Raw genomic sequence first — 13203 nt, forward strand, 5'->3', positions numbered from 1 at the left:
TGAGATCCTTGGCCCCACTGCGCAGAGACCCTTTCTCTCCTGGCCTTGATAGCTCTTAAGGAACATACCTGATACAAGAGGTCATCGATGTCAAGAGATGGCTGCTCACAGAACTGTGTCCTGCCAGCCCCAAGGAGGGCCCGGGGATTAACACCGAGCCCTTGGGCTCCATCCAGAGTGTGATAGTCAGACACTCACATGCCAGGAACCTGTCCCATGTGCACAAACTGTTTATAGAATGAACCTCAGTTTAAACTGCATTTAAAAGCTTCCACTTTCCATGGTGGGACAGTGCCCCTTTGTATGATTTTTATAGTTTAATTATTTGTATTACTTCGGTAACTTAAATACTGGAGTATTCGTCTGTACCATAAACTACACGCATGCACCAACAGTACCTGCTTTAAATGCATCCATTTAAATTATTTACCCTATTATCACCAAAGGGCAAGAAAAGAGCATCATGGCTTTGTTTTGACTGTAGTAGAGGATGAGATTGTTCTTGCTTTGTCATACTTGATGGGTGTTCTGGCTCCAGTGGAGCTACTGAACATAAATTGAAGCTATACAGACATCACATATGCACACTCTGCAGCTAGACAGGCAGTGAGCAGCTTCCCTGCTTTCTACAAGAAAACGCAGAGAAGGGAATGAACGTGGGTTTCTGGCCTATTTCATTTTAACAGCAGGAGCAGCACAAGCCTGTTTTGGTAGGGCTGCACCCCAGAGTTTGAGTCCAGCTTTACATCCACCATTACTAGTATCACTGGCAGCACCGTGATGGCTTGTGCTGGTCATGAAAACATCTGCCCTTCAGGAGTGAGCAAGACTATGGAAAATGGACTGACATCATCTAACTAGCCTAGGAGAATTCAGATCACAGAGCAGCTTCTGTCATTTATCAGAAGCATCTATTAATCCTTAATGAGATAGAAACTTCTCATGAAAACATTTCTCAACCAAAGCTAAAGTTACCAAACCCACCCACCCCCCCCAACCTGACACTTCCATTGCACTTGCTGTAGATCTTTTTCCTTTCCTTGAATGAAAGAGCTACAAAAGAATTGAATGACTGAATCCTTGCTCCTGACATAGCTCACAAAAAGACATTGGAGCAAGCACTGCTATACCAACACAAACAGCCCATATTTCATGTCAAGGAATATGATGTGCAAATTTTATAGGCACCATAAATCATCCCCACCTGACTTGACAAGTTAATTGTCTGCAGTGTTTCCAGGAAAACCAGGAAGTTAAAAAACTAACAAAACAAATGAAATGAGTTGAACGATGATAAGGGCAGAGCATGAAGCATCCTGGCCTGATGGCTCTGGAAACGTGCGGATTCTGATATGCTTGAGTTCACTCCAAAGGAGAGCCGAAGTGGGCAGGCACAGTGTCCTCAGTGCTACTTACAGTCGAGATATCACACACATAGCAAAAGAATTGCTTATAAAGCAGGATCTCTGCAAAAAAAGGCACCAAAACAGCTGAACTTGACAAAGCTGGGAGCAAAACACTAATTAATCAAAGTAGGGAATGGTACTCGCAGGGTTTGTAAAGCTAAGGGCAGCATTCACGTTCTGCTCAGTCGGGAATGCCTATAGAATTAAAACAGCACAAACTATACTTGAGGACATCTTCCAGCAGAAAATATGTCTGAGGATTTCTGCAATCCCATCCTCAGATTCCTGGGTGAGAGCGCTTAGGAAAAGTTAGAACCAAAACCAGCAGGGATTTTCATCAAGAGAGAAAATGCTCCTTGAACCATAGCATTTTCAGTGCAGGTAAAAATGCCCGTGTAAAACATGAATAAAACGTGGTGAGATGCAACCATCTCCCCCTTAACTAATTGACAGATAGCAGTAAATTAACAAGTGATGTTTATTAGTTTTAATATTCAAATATGGTGAACAGAATCAAAAGACTGCTCCATATAAATGAGTGATTTTGAAGCCCCTGAAATTACAATGCCGACTCGGCGAAGTGAAGTGCATTTGAACCCTACCTCTCCTCTGTCATAGTCTCGCACATCTCATCAAGAACTCTTCACAGACTACAACGCTCAGGCACACAGATTCTTCTCTCAGAGCAGTGCCAGTCACTCCGTTGAGGAGAACTGGCACCGTTCCGCTGAAATAAAAAGACTGAGGCTAACTTAGACTGAGCACACACCCGGCCCTTGCAAATCAATTTCCCATGGGCCTATTTCTGCACCCGTCAGCTTGGCAAAATCCCATTGAACTGTAGTTTTGATGGATTCAAGGTTGTGGAATTTGGCCTCTCCTCATTTTTGGGTCCTCTTGATTGGATGCCATATGCTGAAGTGCATAACTTGGCGAGGGGCTTCCCCCTCCCTCAGTATCTTTTGTTTGGTATAGACATATAGGAAATAAATTAAGGAGTTACGCGTGCTCTTCTTTTTACAGCAAAAAGTTTTTTTCAGATAAGTTTCTGAATCATAAACCAGCAAAGATTTATAATAAAAAATTTATATGCAAACCTCTGCAGTGTACTGAGTTTAAATCAACCCCATTACATAAAGACCCTTGCCTTAAAACATGAAGTCAAATGCAAAAGAAATAATAACCCTGATTGTAACCAGAGCAAAAATCTGATTGAATACAGCAGCAGCCACTGCTCATTAGTCAGGTGTCCCATGGACAGCTGTAGAAATCTGAAATCACCCCCACGCAGCTCTACAACTTTAATTCTTGCATGTTATTAAGTGGAGGAATACTGCAGCTACACCCAGCTCAGTCCCTGTAATGCATTTCCCAGATTTAAAGTTACTTCAAGTGTAAAAGGAGGACTATGGATCTGGGGAAACTACACCCCCTCGCTAGCTCCCCAGCTGCTAAAGTACGAACAGTGTGCAAGACCTGAAATCTTCAGCGACAAATTTCATCTTCCGAGTTTTCATTCACACTTATCTCTTTAATTTTTAAATAGCCCATAATCAGAATTCTCTTCTTTTCAGTTTGTTCTCCTCAGGGGCCAGGTTTGTGGAGAACTTGGCAGAACTCATATATAGATAAAATAACCTGGGAACCGTCCTCATCCCCCAAAGGTTTCGATTAATTTGGATACAGCTTTGACAAACATTAAATCTCTTCTTTAATGATGTTCCTCAAACAAAACAGTTAGCAAAATATCTGAATTTCCTTGTATAATGTCACATTTTAATGTAAACATCAAATAATGTACCAAAAGTTTTACCGGAGAGAGAAAAAAAAAAAGATAAGAAAGGAAAAAAAGAATTCAAGCGGCACAATTCTTTATACCACTGGAGGGGGGGAGAAGCCAGATTACAAACATTTACACATGCATAGTGGAAAAAAAAATTGAAACAAACCAACAAAAAAAAAAAGAAAAAAAAGTAGTTTTACTAAAATCACGCATTTTTTTTGTCCTTTTTAAAATAGTTATTAAATCTACTAAGCACCAACATACCTAAAAATTTATTTTCAGCTTCATGATTCATTTAAAAAACCTATCAAATTAACTTTTCAAACAAGCTTCTATTACCAGCTTGTCCAAAAATAAAATGTAGAGTTTCTTTGTTGTTTTTTTTTTTGTTAGGGTTTTTTTTTCTTTTTTTTTCCTTTTTTTTTTCCTTTTTATTTTTTTTTTATTATTTTAAAGTATACCAATACTTTTTTTATCTGAATGTTTCCAAACAATGGCAAAGGTGTCCGCAAAGAATGCCTTCACTTTACCCTATGGTGGATGGAAAATACAATACCACATCATACAGAATCTAAAACTAGAAAAGTCGGAGAATGCAGCATCCCTTCACAAAAAAGCTGATAAAACTGAAAGGATTTAGAAGATGCTGCACCTTTATTTAAAAAAAAAAAAAAAAAAGAAAGAAAAGAAAGAAAATTAAATGAATTTAAGCAGAAATAACATACATTTTTACATTAACTGGCCATTTCTGGTACAGAAACCCAGCATAGTATGCTAATGTTATTGAATAAATGTAAATGCTACTTACAATCTTCTTAAATACAATTTAGACAAACTTTTTTTTTGTCTTTTTGCCTTTTTTTGCCTTTTTTTTTTCTTTTTTTTTGTTTTCTTTTTCTGTTGGACAGGTAAGAACCTCTCAGCTGCTAGTTTAATGCAACAGATCAGTAACGTTACACAACTTAAAAAATAACAGGTGTTTTCCTACAGAAAAGCTTCCAAAAAAAAACCCAACCCCAACCCGCGTCCAAAACAATGCAAAATAATGGAATATAATTAAAAAACCAACAAAAAAAACAACCCCCCAAATTAGTTGCAAGTCTAGCAGCAAAGCAATTAAGTGAGGCTATAGTTACTAATATAAACAAAGGGAATAGTTGCAACTACAGGTGAAGCCCCAACTATCTTAGATCTACGGACACAAATAAAAATTAAATTCTCTCTAAAAAAAATAATCTGGTTATTTAAAATAGGAGTAAAAGCCATTGCTACCTGATGAACTACCTAGGCTAAGTTCCTGAAACAAAGACAAAGGGTCGCTATTCTTTTTTGTCTGCTCAGGAGGAGGTTTGGGCTTTGGTGGAGCCCGCAGAGCACTTGCGTAGGACATGACCGGCTTGCTCCCACCAGCATTCTGCTGGCTGTTGCTGTTCGACTCGACGATCTGCTTGTTGGGCATGAGAGGTGGGAACTGGCCGAGATGCTGCAGCACGCTGTAGTTGAAGGAGTTGGATAGTTGGATGTTCTCGGCCTTCAGGTGTTCCTCTGGGGGCTTGACCGTCTTCGGTGGAGCTGTGAAAGGAGTAAACCACAGCTTGTCTAAATGAACAGCTCAGACTTAGGAAAACACAGAATCAGCTCAGTTGGAAAAGACCTTTGGGATCATCAAGTCCAACCTTTACCCCAGGACTGCCAAGTCCACCACTAAACCATGTCACCAAGGGCATCTACATGTTTCTTTGAACACTTCCAGGGATGGTGACTCCACCACTTCCCAGGGAGCCTTGTTCCAATGCCTGGCCACCCTTTCAGTGAAGAAATTTATCCTAATATTCAGTCGAAATCTTTCTACAGTAACACCAAAGTACTGAAGGATACTGCAACCACCAATTTTCTGTGTTCAGTCACTCTAGGTCCTAGGAAATTTCTGCTTATTATGCTATCTAGCTTCATCCCCAACTACTGGCTCATGTATTATCCTTGTCAGCAATGCCAAGACGACAGACGTTATCAAAGAGATTGTCCAGGTGTGTGTACCCGCAGAGTTTGTAACACTGAACCTGCAGTTCTGCACAGGTGGATCTAGCAGAGGCACCCAAGGTAAGCTGCTTCAGAAAGGGATATATTCTAATTTAAACACTTTATCCACTGAGACAGCACAAAGAGCATTTCATTCTTCTCGCTTTAGAGCTTAATAGGCTAAAATTAAACTTTACAGCACCATATATAATTCATTCTCAAACAGCAATTCTGACTCCTGAATGCCATCCAAATAATTATTGACATTTTAGTCTGAATGCATTCCTGCTAATTGATATGTTCTTGCTCTGTGTTTAACTACCCTTGTAACTATCAAAAAAAAATGGTGCTTTAAACCATAGCTATAAAACTGCTTTCAAGTGAATTTCCTGAATCCTAATGTGGCATCTTACTTTTATCTGGAGAATTCTGCTATCTTACATAGCCAGAGATTGAAATACAGGTCTACATTCTATCTAGCTAAGGAGCTGGGCAACAGAGATTATTTCAGTCTTTAAATGTATAATGTTATTTTTGAAGTGCACAAACCCAAAAAAGTACCATCAAATGAGTATAAAACTAGAAAAACCAGAAGTATATCGTTAAGTTTCCCACTGGAGGGGTCATGCACAGGCTTTTGTTTTTAATGAAGTAATAAAAAAGTATCCAACCTATAGAAGAATGAATATAGAAAGAACATAAGCAAAACAGTTTTGCTAGGGTTGCTATGATCCAAAGAATAAAACCCCAGAACACAAGCAGAAAAACCTCCCCAAAACAACCACAGCACTCAAGAGAAGACAAGGAATGACAAGCAAGGCCAGAGGTGAAAGCTATGTGTGGTAAAGGTGTCTAACAGGAGAAAATATCCAAAATAAACACCTTGTTCAAGAACTTCAAACATTTTCTTGCTAGCAACAGAAAAAGCAACAAGAAACAAGCTCTCAAATTGCAATTTTGGAAAGTGCTTGCATACAACACCACTGAGCATTTCACAGCAGCTCCCCCTGCACTCTGTAAATCCACGTTGAGATAACCGAGCACTTGTGCCACAGCCATCTCTTGATGTATGGGAAATACAAGGCCTTGAACAGTCTGGCATCATGATTGCTCACTCTCAAGCAATGAACACAGGACTAGTTCATAGCATCTCATTCTCATGGGTTTTAATTTTGTGGATAAAAATCAATAGTAACCAGAAATGCTGAAGTTACTGGTCATTAACCCTTAGCACTATAAAACACTTCTGGGCTTTAAATACGATCATCATAGCCAGTGAGCTGTAAAGCAGAAAAGCACAACAGCCATAAAAATGGAGATCTGTTTGCACAAACCATCAGATACAGGGCAATGTTGAATATACATTTATTTATAAACCAGAAATCATGCTTAACTACAACACAAAACATTTGCACTGCAAATGCTGATACTAATCTAAACTTGCCCCTTTTGTTTAGGATTAACTATTTGACAGCAAACAGATAGACATGGTGCCTTTACAGACACATATTTCCTCTGACGAATTTAGTCACAAACATGTTCTCAACCATTACACTAAAGCAAGGAGATGGGGTATCACCTGATCCCAACATAATCTTTTTAGGGCTCCTGAGCAATTATCAGATAACCACAGAGTCTAGAGAGCAACTGCACAGATGGGTGTCACTCTTGATGACACGCATCATGCATTCAACAACTTGATTATCAGTGAAAATACAGACTGAAGGAGGTGCCTTGAACTTGAAGTTTGAACTTAGCCCAGAAGAGGCTGCCCTAAATATGGTTTTGTAAAATAACATTTGCACACTTTGGCAATGAAAATTCACAGGAGGAACTTAACACTTTGTGCTGTTGCTGACAGAAACAGCATTTTTTCATTCATTCTACAATGCATCTTTCTACTTCACAATTACTACACTATGAAATTACAAGATGTTTCAGGTTTATAAAATTTGACCCAAAGCAATTAGACCTTTAGGGACAATAAACCCAGCTTATAACGATTTTTACACATTATTAAGTGTTTTTAATATTCACACCAAAGATTGCTCGTTTTTAGTATTATTTTTTAATTATCACTGGAGATCCTCAAAGCAAAATCATGGAGAAGAAACTGCACTATGCTGGTAATTTTGTTTTTCACAAACATCAAAAATCCAGAGAACAGATGAATAGCTGCACTGCTCCAACTCCCTACTTGCAGGTTTTTTTAATCACTGAAAAGTTAATTTAGTTTCCTTCTGCTAAATCAATCAGCACTGCTACTGCCAGCAGGGAAGCCAGGTTCCTGTGTGATTCTTCCATGGTGCGAGTTCAAAATTCATCATTACTTTGATGAAGTACCAGAATTTACTAGAAAATACAATGAAATTACTAATTCAGTTTATGTTGTTTCTCCTCCAGACTGTAATATCAACAAGAAGCATCATTTATTCTGGAAACAAATAATCTATCTTGCAAATGAAGCCCACCAGTTACCTTAGCTTCATTTAGCAGCAACTGAGTTGCACTTGAAACCACTGTAAGAGAACATGTGGGTTTACTGTAACTTTTGTAAGAAGGCAAGAATCTGTATTGCAGATGAACACTCAATGGTATTCTTTAGACACCAGCAACGTACTGGAACATAAACAAGACAGCAAATGAAAATAGGATTACTCTGAGCATACCTTTAACTACTAAAACAAGGAATACTTCAAAAAATCTTTGCTTAAGTTAGTCTCAGGATTTGAAGAGATGGCAGAAAAGATTTTGTGAAAAGGGAAAAACCCAACCAAACCAACAACCCTTCCATTCACACTTGCTTATTCCAGCCTAAACAGTCTACTTGATAGAGCAGAGAGAGAAGCAGAAAAGCAAAGATAAGTCTGTACCTACCTAACAACTCCCGGGGTGGAACTGCTCTGTTGGCTCCATTGCATGGAATGTTTGGGTATGGGGCAGATGAGGAGGAGTTTACCCACAACTCAGGTGATGAATAGTTGAAAGATGACTGGTTACTGTGGTCCTGAAGCTCTTTACACTGACCAAGACTGTCTTGAGGAGTGCTTAATTCTTCAGAACAAGCCTGGACTGAACTAGAGGAAATTCTTCTTTGGTACAACGGCCTGCCTGGTCCTCTTGGTTCATACTGCGAACAAGAAAACAACAAAAAAAAGGCCTTTTGCTCCTTTTGTTCAACTGTATCAAATACTGGTTTTCCATCCAGTTTTTCCACTGCAATGTCTTATAAAAAAAAAAAAAAAACAAAAAGCAAAACCACCTTCTTTGCATTTAGAAAAAAAAAAATCCAAGTTCCATGTTGTATATTGCCATCACTGATAAGGTATTTTAATCGCACAAAAGAGGCATAGAATTTTAAAGGAAGTGCAAAAAGTGTCAACTGAGATTCCTTAATTCCTATCAACCTTTACATCTCACACTCCTACGTGGGAGATGTATCTCAGTGTGAGGAGGAAGGTACCCAGCATTTACCCAGAAGCAAATGAAGCACAGAGAGAGCAAGAGAGAACGTTCAATTACAGTGTAGAGAGGAATAAGATGGAGCTTAGTTTCCAAAGGACAAATGAGTGACTTGTATACCAGGATTTGGGGAAGCACCATACATTTGTATGCTGGGTTTTGTGCATGTACACACAAAACAAATGCTCTGGAGAAGTGTGAGCCCTCAGGAGAAATAATGCAGAGAATTCTATCTGAAACCACAGAGCTTACTTGTTTCCATAAACCCTGTAGATCATGCAGAGCTCCATCTATCAACCTGTTGGCTTCAAGGACTCTAAACTGCTCAAGATTCAAAGCAAATCTGTTGTATTATAGTTTATTTTTGGGAAGAAACACAGTATTTGCTCCCTTCTGCACTGTACTAACAAGAGCACAAATAATAAAGTCATAGTAGTAAATCTATACTTAGTAAAGGAAAAAAGTAAACATCCTGATGAAATGTCCTAAAAAAATTAGCTAACTAAATATCAAATCACTAACTTGAAATGCCCCAATATTGTTATTCTATCTTCCACAAAAAATAAGGCAGGGGGAAAAAAGAGTGCATGAAAGAAAACTGTAATATGTCATTATAGCTGCCACACTATCATGATATATGAAGGGAACAGCACTTTGATACCCTGTCACTCTTCTCTCTTGAGGATATCCAACAACAACAGCAAAAGTCCATAGGTTACTGCCTGAATCACACCCAGAAGGTGTATGTCTTATTGAGTTTAAGGGGCAATTTGGTAAGCAGTCAGGAGGTTATCAAAGTTCTCGACACTTGCAAGTATAGGACCACACATTGTAACTTAAGTATTCCCTTTGATATGCAGGTCAAATCTGGTTTGACTAAACACAAGCAAGAGCTTTTAAGTATCAAGTTTAATGAATAGTGATTAAGAAAACTCTTTAGTAAAGATACCAAAAGTCACGACGTCTCTCCTGACACCTGCCTTACAGGAGGGGTTTCTGTTAAAAATACAGCATTGTGTATTCAGGCTGTGCATTCAGTCCTACCTACCAGCTGAACTAGCAGTCCTGGAAACTTTACAAGCAAGTCTCTGTCTTGAAACATTTTTACTGGGCTTGGCATTTCTGTCACATGCTTTGAAAGGAAGAAGAAATAAGACCAAACCCAAATTTGTACTAATTACATAAAGGCTCACTCTATTTGCCTTCGGGTAGCAGGAGCTGTCACAAACTCTACAGGAATATTTATTAGTTTATTTCTGCTGAAAAGCCATTGTTCTCTTGTCCAGCTCTACTGACAGCATTAACTGCTGTCACACAGTGTTAGATTTTATACAAGGTGCTATGGCTTAATAGACTGAGACACAGAATTTCTATAAAACCAAACCTTACTACAGCTCTGGCTGGGCCTGAGGACTCCAGTGACTTCTCTGGATCTACGACAGAAATCTGTAAAATGCACTGGAATGAAGTTTTAGTTATTCTGCTCAGGCACATAAATGAAGTATTTTCTATTTTCACAAGTCAAAAGGCAATTAAATATGTGGGATAGTAATAAGCAGGGATACCCCCACAGCTCCTGTAAGAACCTTGACAGAAATGTATCACAGAACAAGCCACTTAACTTGAGGTACCGATATTGGATTACAAGCAGTCAGTGCAAGATTATCTGAGAATATCAATTCTGACATTCCTGGAATACAACCTGGCTTCCAGCATACTCCACGTCTACATGTCATACACTCCTTGGCACTCCAGATTCCAACAGGGATTAAAAACTGTTCAGAACATGACCTGTCCTAGTTTTATGTGCTTGCATAGTCTGCATCCCGTAATACACATCCTTAAAAGTCCAGAACAAAAAAGACTGAGACGGGTAGAGCCAGCTGGGACGTGGAAGCGTTTGTGCTAGACTTGGATTCATGAAGCACATCTGCATCTCTCTGCACTGATTTCCAACACTCTGAGCCCCCAGATACACAGGATGGCTTTGCACAGAATTAGCTCAGGGTAGGTGGGATTTATTAGATCAGGTTTTGTGCCATGCTGAAACAACTGTATTGTTTAAGCTCTTATGAAAAGTAACTCAGACACAGTTTAATACCGAGCAACTGGCTGGCTTATAAAGCTGACTTTCCAGAGAGCCATTTCAAGAGTTTTCACCCAGGTGGGATGTGGTTAGTTTGCACTCCAGATAAATGACATGCAGCTAATACAGCAGTGATTGCAAGAAAACTCTGAGTAACAGTCAAAAGGCCAAGACCTCCCGTTTAGTAGCGAAAACATTTTACCTGCAGTGATGAGAACCACGAATACGCACAGGGTGAACAGAGAAAATTTTTACCTCAGAAATTCCCAGTGTGAGCTTTTAATACGCGAGCTATTTTTCATTCATGACCACTTGAACATATAATTTGATATTAAAATGACACGCCAACTTCAGCTACAGACAAAAATGCCTACCTCTTCTAAGCTGTGGAGCGAAGAAGCAGATACCGCTCGAGATGCGAGTGGATGAAATGGCTCCTGACCGACTGCATGCTGATGATTCTGTATCTGTATAAAAGGGTTTTGTTGCGACCTATGGGGCAATGGAGGTATACCATAATGAAAGCCCTGCCCCATAAGGTGATTCTGCTGTAGGTTAGCATAAGTCCACGATCCATCAGGTTGCAGGTATTTCAAGGGAGACGGGGTTATATGTTCAGATGGCATTGAGAAAGGGGGATTGTATATTTGGGGTAAATGCTGCTGAAATGCTGGGTTACTGGGTATTTCAATGTCTCTGCTGTTTTCAGTGAAGTTAGGGAAGTGACCACTGTGGTTAGAGTTGCAGGAAGGAGAAGGGAGTGCTGGTGGGCTTCTGGGCTGAACTTGTCTGTATTGCAACAGTCTTGACTGAGGGGGTGGCATTTCAGCTAAGTCCCGACTTTCGCTTTGATCACGGTGTGACAGTTCTCTGAGCAGATCCTGGAATCTGTATTGACAGAACAAATGTATCAAGAAAAAGAACAGATGTTTTGCTGAAATCCCACTCTTTCTGACGTGGAGACAACTCAAAAGCACAAAACACTGAATTTAAATATACTCATTTTTGCACTTACTGACCCTAACTTCAAAGGCTTTGGCTGAGCAATCAGAAATTAGGCACAGGAGGATTAATTGGATGAAATACCTACCTCATCTCAAAGTTTTAATAATTGAGATTTCCTTTTCAGTCAGAAGAATCATTTTTTGTTATCTCTTAAGAGGCAACTAAGGATTTCCTGCTTTACTATACAAAGTAAAAGGCTTCACACAGTTACAGAAAATTTTAACCCTTCAAAAGGCAAAACCTAGAACAATCAGGGATTCCCCTCACTTGGACAACAGACTTCCAAACTTCTTCAAAAGGTCAAGAATATTCAATTCAGCACTTCACAGAGTCAGGTAAGAGAGCATTTAGATGCTCTACTATAACAAATCAGATGGAAAATAAAGCATAGTGGGAGATGACAGTAAACAGAGGCAATTTAAAAATCCAGCCTTTACAATATGCATGATTAAAGCTGATGACCACTGGAACCATTTTTCTGTTTATGTTCAACGGCTTCCTTTCTTGCCCCCTAATGCTTCATCTCAAAGATAAGCGTTATTTTTACATCTGCTTTTAAAAGCAAAGGCTTTTTGAAAAGGAAGAAAAGATCAGGTTTTACTGGGGAGCAGTGTCTGCGGAAGGGTTGGATTGTTCCTTTTCAAGCATATAAATCTGAGGCTACTAATTCAATTTGAAGAATTGGCAACTTTAATAGGCCTTAACTACACTCAGACACCTCTTACAAACACAAGGCTGTTACTCTCTACCCATTCCTTATGCCATAAATTCAGCACTGAAAAGCTCCACAGAAGTATTTTTTCCACTACAGCTTTACTACCCAATATGCTAACAGAACAACACATAACACACAATAAAAGCATAGTTGTAAGTCAGCCTGTCAGCTACTTTCACCTTCATAATACCAGCAGCAAAAAGCAATATTTTTACGTGTCTTGCACTTATCACAGTGTTACAGCAGTGCCCAGTGCTCAATTTTATACAAGCTCTGATGACTCAGTAAACAAATACCTTGAATATGTTGCCTCTGTTTCATCTTCTGTATTACTGGCAAGTTTCCAGTTTGCCCTAACTTGCTGCTGTTGATGCAATCCAATTGGCTGCTGAGGAAGATGTGGTAGATGAGGATGGTGATGGTGTTGATATGGAATAGTGCCTTGACTGAGATAGGCATTATGTTCATTCCATTGCTGTAACCTGGCTTGTTGTTGCTGCCTTATTGTTTCCAAAGCTACATTTCCATGCATACGATCTATAAAAATAGTTTTAAAAACAAAAATTTTATCTACTGCCCCTTTTTAAAGATCTTTATGTTAAAAAAAAAAGAATACTTTTTTATACAGTATATTCCAGGGCCTATTATATACTAACTGCATTGCAGTGTATAACCTGGTTATTTAAATCGTATGGAAAATCATATAAACATGGATCTTCTAATAAAG

The 13203-nt window shown here is 39.1% G+C and overlaps 1 protein-coding gene across 7 annotated transcripts in view; it reads right to left on the bottom strand.

Annotated features, from left to right (window-relative positions):
• Nucleotides 1–1866: 1866 nt before the first annotated feature.
• The window catches only part of HELZ (helicase with zinc finger), an 87777-nt gene continuing 76440 nt past the window's right edge, over nt 1867–13203 (bottom strand). For all 7 annotated transcript variants that reach the window (XM_062612624.1, XM_062612623.1, XM_062612620.1 and 4 more), the window contains 4 exons: nt 12773–13013; nt 11131–11644; nt 8086–8338; nt 1867–4761 (listed from right to left, as the gene is read on the bottom strand). In XM_062612624.1, the coding sequence (XP_062468608.1) occupies nt 4430–4761; nt 8086–8338; nt 11131–11644; nt 12773–13013 (1340 nt within the window). In that variant the 3' untranslated portion in view covers nt 1867–4429. The remainder of the gene's footprint in view (nt 4762–8085; nt 8339–11130; nt 11645–12772; nt 13014–13203) is intronic.

The sequence above is a fragment of the Pezoporus occidentalis genome, unplaced genomic scaffold (assembly GCF_034315485.1).
Source record: "Pezoporus occidentalis ecotype Australia unplaced genomic scaffold, CSIRO_AGI_Poc_V1 ctg160, whole genome shotgun sequence".
In the NCBI taxonomy this organism is placed as follows: domain Eukaryota; kingdom Metazoa; phylum Chordata; class Aves; order Psittaciformes; family Psittacidae; genus Pezoporus; species Pezoporus occidentalis.